General features: G+C 36.8%; 1 protein-coding gene across 6 annotated transcripts in view; it reads left to right on the plus strand.

Moving 5' to 3' along the window:
- BBS9 (Bardet-Biedl syndrome 9) overlaps positions 1–4,357 on the plus strand; it is a 466,532-nt gene that overhangs the window by 23,277 nt on the left and 438,898 nt on the right. For 5 of the 6 annotated variants that reach the window (XM_017527150.2, XM_037737962.1, XM_017527151.2 and 2 more), the window contains exons 3-4: positions 309–459; positions 3,658–3,722. In XM_017527150.2, coding sequence (XP_017382639.1) covers positions 309–459; positions 3,658–3,722 — 216 coding nt within the window. Of the gene's footprint in view, positions 1–308; positions 464–3,657; positions 3,723–4,357 lie in introns of all 6 variants that reach the window. The other variant, XM_017527153.2, reaches the window with a different exon arrangement.

Genomic DNA, 4,357 nt, shown 5'->3' on the forward strand with positions numbered 1-4,357 from the left:
CATGTTGACCAGGATGGTCTCGATCTCTTGACCTTGTGATCCACCCGCCTCGGCCTCCCAAAGTGCTGGGATTACAGGCTTGAGCCACCGCGCCCGGCTGATGTAAAACTATTTATGAGAAGCTGTGTGTTATTAAAACAAATACACTTTAATTACATCTTCTTTGGAAGAGTGACCTTTGTATATAAAGCAAGACTGAATTCTTTTAACTTTTAGATTTCTCCTTTAGACATTAGAAAGCTTATTTCCTCAGAGATTTGCTAATGTTTGTTTCTCCTTATATCTTTTTTAAAAAAATTTCTCTACAGATAAAATAATTGTAGGTAGCTTTATGGGATACCTAAGGATCTTTAGCCCCCATCCTACAAAAACAGGAGATGGAGCTCAAGCTGAAGATTTGCTTCTAGAAGTGGATCTACGAGATCCAGTACTTCAAGTGGAAGTAGGAAAGTTTGTTTCGTAAGTAAGCCCACTAATTCTGGTATTTTACTTGGAGTATGTCAATCCTTTACTGTGTCACTTTTGTGAATTCAAAGAAGACTATCCATGAATTAACTGTGTTTTCTGGATATTGTCACCTGGGTGTTTCTCATGTGTGGGATGCTTTTTATGAGGATACAATACATTTAAGATAGAATAATTTAGGGCCTTTTTATAGTAATAGACTTAAGATGTCTGACATTAGCAGAAGCTTAAAGACAAAGAGATAAGCTTTTAAAAATAACCAAATAAAGAAATAAATAAGAAGTATCTACTTATTTAAAGTTATATAAGTGTCTGTTTATAATTAGATAAAGTAGCAGATAACCATTACTTTTTGGCACATAGCTTTGAGGTTTTATACTTATTTAGGGTAGAAAGTCCCTATCGTTTCTTGAAAGAAGTCAGTTCAGCCCACAAAGTAAGTCTTCCCCTTACAAGAGCTTTGTTCAAAAGTTCCTTATTCTTAAATGTAATGTATTTTAGAAAAGTGTTTATTAGTTTGAACTTTGGGTAATATGTCTGCTTTTTATTTACTGATGATATTGCTGATCTTTTTTTTTTTTTTTTTTTGAGATGGAGTCTTGCTCTGTCACCCAGGCTGGAGTGCAGTGGCACTATTTCCGCTCACAGCAGCCTCCACCTCCCAGGTTCCAAGTGATTCTTCTGCCTCAGCCTCCTGAGTAACTGGGATTACAGGCGCACTCTACCACACCTGGCTAATTTTTGTAATTTTAGTAGAGACAGCGTTTACCATGTTGGTCAGGCTGTTCTCAAACTCCTGACCTCATGGTCCTCCTGCCTTGGCCTCCCAAAGTGCTGGGATTACAGGCGTGAACCACTGCACCCTGCTGATCCTCTTATTTTCATATACAAACTTGCTTAAAATTAAGCTTGTGTTTCTTAATCATTTAAAAGTATGATGAAAACTTCTCAAGTAGCCAGAGTTGGTTTGCCTCCTCTTTTTGAGCTCCCTTTTGCCTTTTTACATCTGGGTAGTACCCCAAGCTCTGGATTTTGGCATACTGTATTTGTTTATTATAATTTATTGCCCCAGGGGCCATTTAATCAGGGCTCTAACTCATGCTTGAAAACCAAACAACCACTCATGAGCATTCACCCTCTTCCAGTGATATGTTTCAATCTGTTGGGAAGCTGTAGCTTGGATGCTTTAGGCCGGAACATGAGATAACACTTGTATGCTTTGTGACAGGCTGGATTGGGGAGATTTTTTGACTGATGTGGTTGGTAAATATCTACCCCCTCTGAAAGCAGATGATGATTAGGTGCCCATCATGTACCTAGGACATATTAGATGTGATGGATTTACAAAGTAAGGAGACAAAAGCATTCTTCCCTCTAAAAGGCATTTTTACCTTACCATTATAAGGGTGAAACAACCAGTAATCATTCTGTATAGTAGTTTTTAAGTATAGCCCTCATCTATGTGATCACATTGGAAGGGGAGGAAGTTAACTTAATAACTAGATACTATACTAGGCCTTTATAAATGTTGTCTCAATAATCTTATAAGGCAGATATTATCTGAATTTAGAGATAAGGAAACTAGAACTCAGAGTGTAAGGTTACACAGCCAAGATTCAGACCCAGGTCTCTCTGACTTTATACTTTACTGTACTGTCTTTCTATGACATTATGCTCTTTTCCTGAGCATAGTAGAAAAGTTGTTTTGGATGTCCAGGGTACATTAACAAAATTTCCAAAGGCAGTATTGATCATGTGATATATATATATTTGCATTTTCTAGTAGAAGAGCAAATGATGAGTATATATTAATTGTAACAATATTTTGCAGATATTATCTAATACAATTCTTATTTGTAAATAAGATACTAACACTCTGAAACTTTAAATGATTATACATATAGTAAGGTGTAGAGTCAGAACCGCCATCTAGGTCTGCTGACTTCAATTATAGTCCTTGCAGTTTAGAACAGAGTCTGTATCAGGGGTTGTACACTGGAGGCCTACTTGTACATGTGAGCCTGCTCAGTATTTTATTTTATTTTTTGAGACCAAGTTTCATTCTTGTCACCCTGACTGGAGTACAATGGCGTGATCTCAGCTCACTACAACCTCTGCCTCCCTGGCTCAAGTGATTCTCCTGCCTCAACCTCCCAAGTAGCTGGGACTATAGGCATGTGCCACCACGCCTGGCTAATTTTTCTATTTTTAGTAGAGGCAGGGTTTTATCATATTGGCCAGGCTGGTCTCAAATTCCTGACTTCAGGAGATCCACCCCCTCAGCCTCCCAAAGTGCTGGGGTTTCAGGCATGAGCCACTACACCTGGCTGCCTGCTCAGTATTTTAAATTTAAAAGTGCTGTCAAACATTTAAGAACTAAGAGAGCTCACATAAAACCCCTGCTTTTTGGCTTTTCTTGAAAAATGTGGGGCTCTGGCCACAAGCCCAGAACCAAGTAGTAGCCACCTCCTTTAGTCTGATCTGTCTCCAGTTAATCACAGCCGTTTATACCCTTTATTCATTAACAACCCCTGGCTTGACCCTTGAAAACTGAATTTAGGATCTCTAGATGTGCTATACTGCTGTTTCTAGAAACCACTTGAGATAGGCTGGGAATTCTAGTGGTGATATTGGTAGTTTATTTCTATTTGAGAGTTAGTCCAAACAGAAATATTTTCAATATTTTAATAAAATTTCAGAGATGGAAGTGATATATGCTACTTCTAATAATGATTAGTGTATTGTGATGCTTTAACCTTTACAAGATGCTTTCACATTATTTTATTTCATTTCATTGAACCTCTTATTTTTCATGAGAAATAGGCTCAGGGAGATTTACATGACTTGTCCAGAGTCACCGGTGAATTAGTCAGAAAGCCAGGACTAGAAGTTGGATTGATTTATTGAAAGAAATAGCGCTTATGGAGGGACCTCAGATGTGACTTTTTCTTGGAAGCCCTATTGGCTTCAATCTGAAGGCAGTGTTTTCAGGCAGAGTACTTGAGCCCCTGGGGTTGTCAGATTGACTGTTTATTGTTATATTTATTTTTCAGTTTAGAATGTTAGCTAATGAATTGTTTTGTTTACTCACAGTGGCTGTGGTTATGAGAACTTTTTGAAATTATTTTACAACTTTTTGGTTACATCTAAAACTAATATTGGAAAACTTTAAAAACTTTCTCTGTTTTTCAGAGGTACTGAAATGCTGCATTTGGCTGTGTTGCATTCTAGAAAACTTTGTGTCTATTCTGTCTCAGGTAAGAAACATTTTTTTCCAATGTAGAATTTGTATTACAAATTGGGCTTAATGTTATCTAAGAATAGATATTCTCTAGTGCTGACTTGGTAGAGAATGCAAAACATTTACTTGAATGTTTTCTTGTCTTGATTAGCATTTTCCCATTTTTCATTTATTCTTTCAGGCTATTACATTTTCTTGGTCTACTATTTCTGTGTATACGTATCTTTCTAGCAGAGGATTCCTCTTAATCACCTGCCTCTCCAGAATTGTTTCCAGGATTGCCTGTGACTAATAGAGGCCAATTCTGGGTACTTAGGACACATAAGTCTTAAGAAATGTTGTACAGTGACAGAATTGATTAGATGCTGAGTCATAGTGGTTTGAAGTAGATTTTCTTTGGTGAACCTCAAGTATTTTCTCTTTACAGTTCCAATTTCTTGGTTTTTGGTTGTCTTCACTCAGACAGGGCTCAAGGCACTTATTTTGAGGCTTCATTGGGTTTTATTCTCTGACATGGTTCTGTGGGTACAAGTATAGTATGTGGTTTGGTTTATATTAAAAATATAGTATGTGGTTTGGCTTTTATTATATTTTATTTTGGTCTTTATTAAATTTAAGATATAACTTAAAAAATTTTTTTTTTTTTTTTTT

The sequence above is a fragment of the Cebus imitator genome, unplaced genomic scaffold (assembly GCF_001604975.1).
Source record: "Cebus imitator isolate Cc_AM_T3 unplaced genomic scaffold, Cebus_imitator-1.0 Scaffold45, whole genome shotgun sequence".
NCBI classification, from domain to species: domain Eukaryota; kingdom Metazoa; phylum Chordata; class Mammalia; order Primates; family Cebidae; genus Cebus; species Cebus imitator.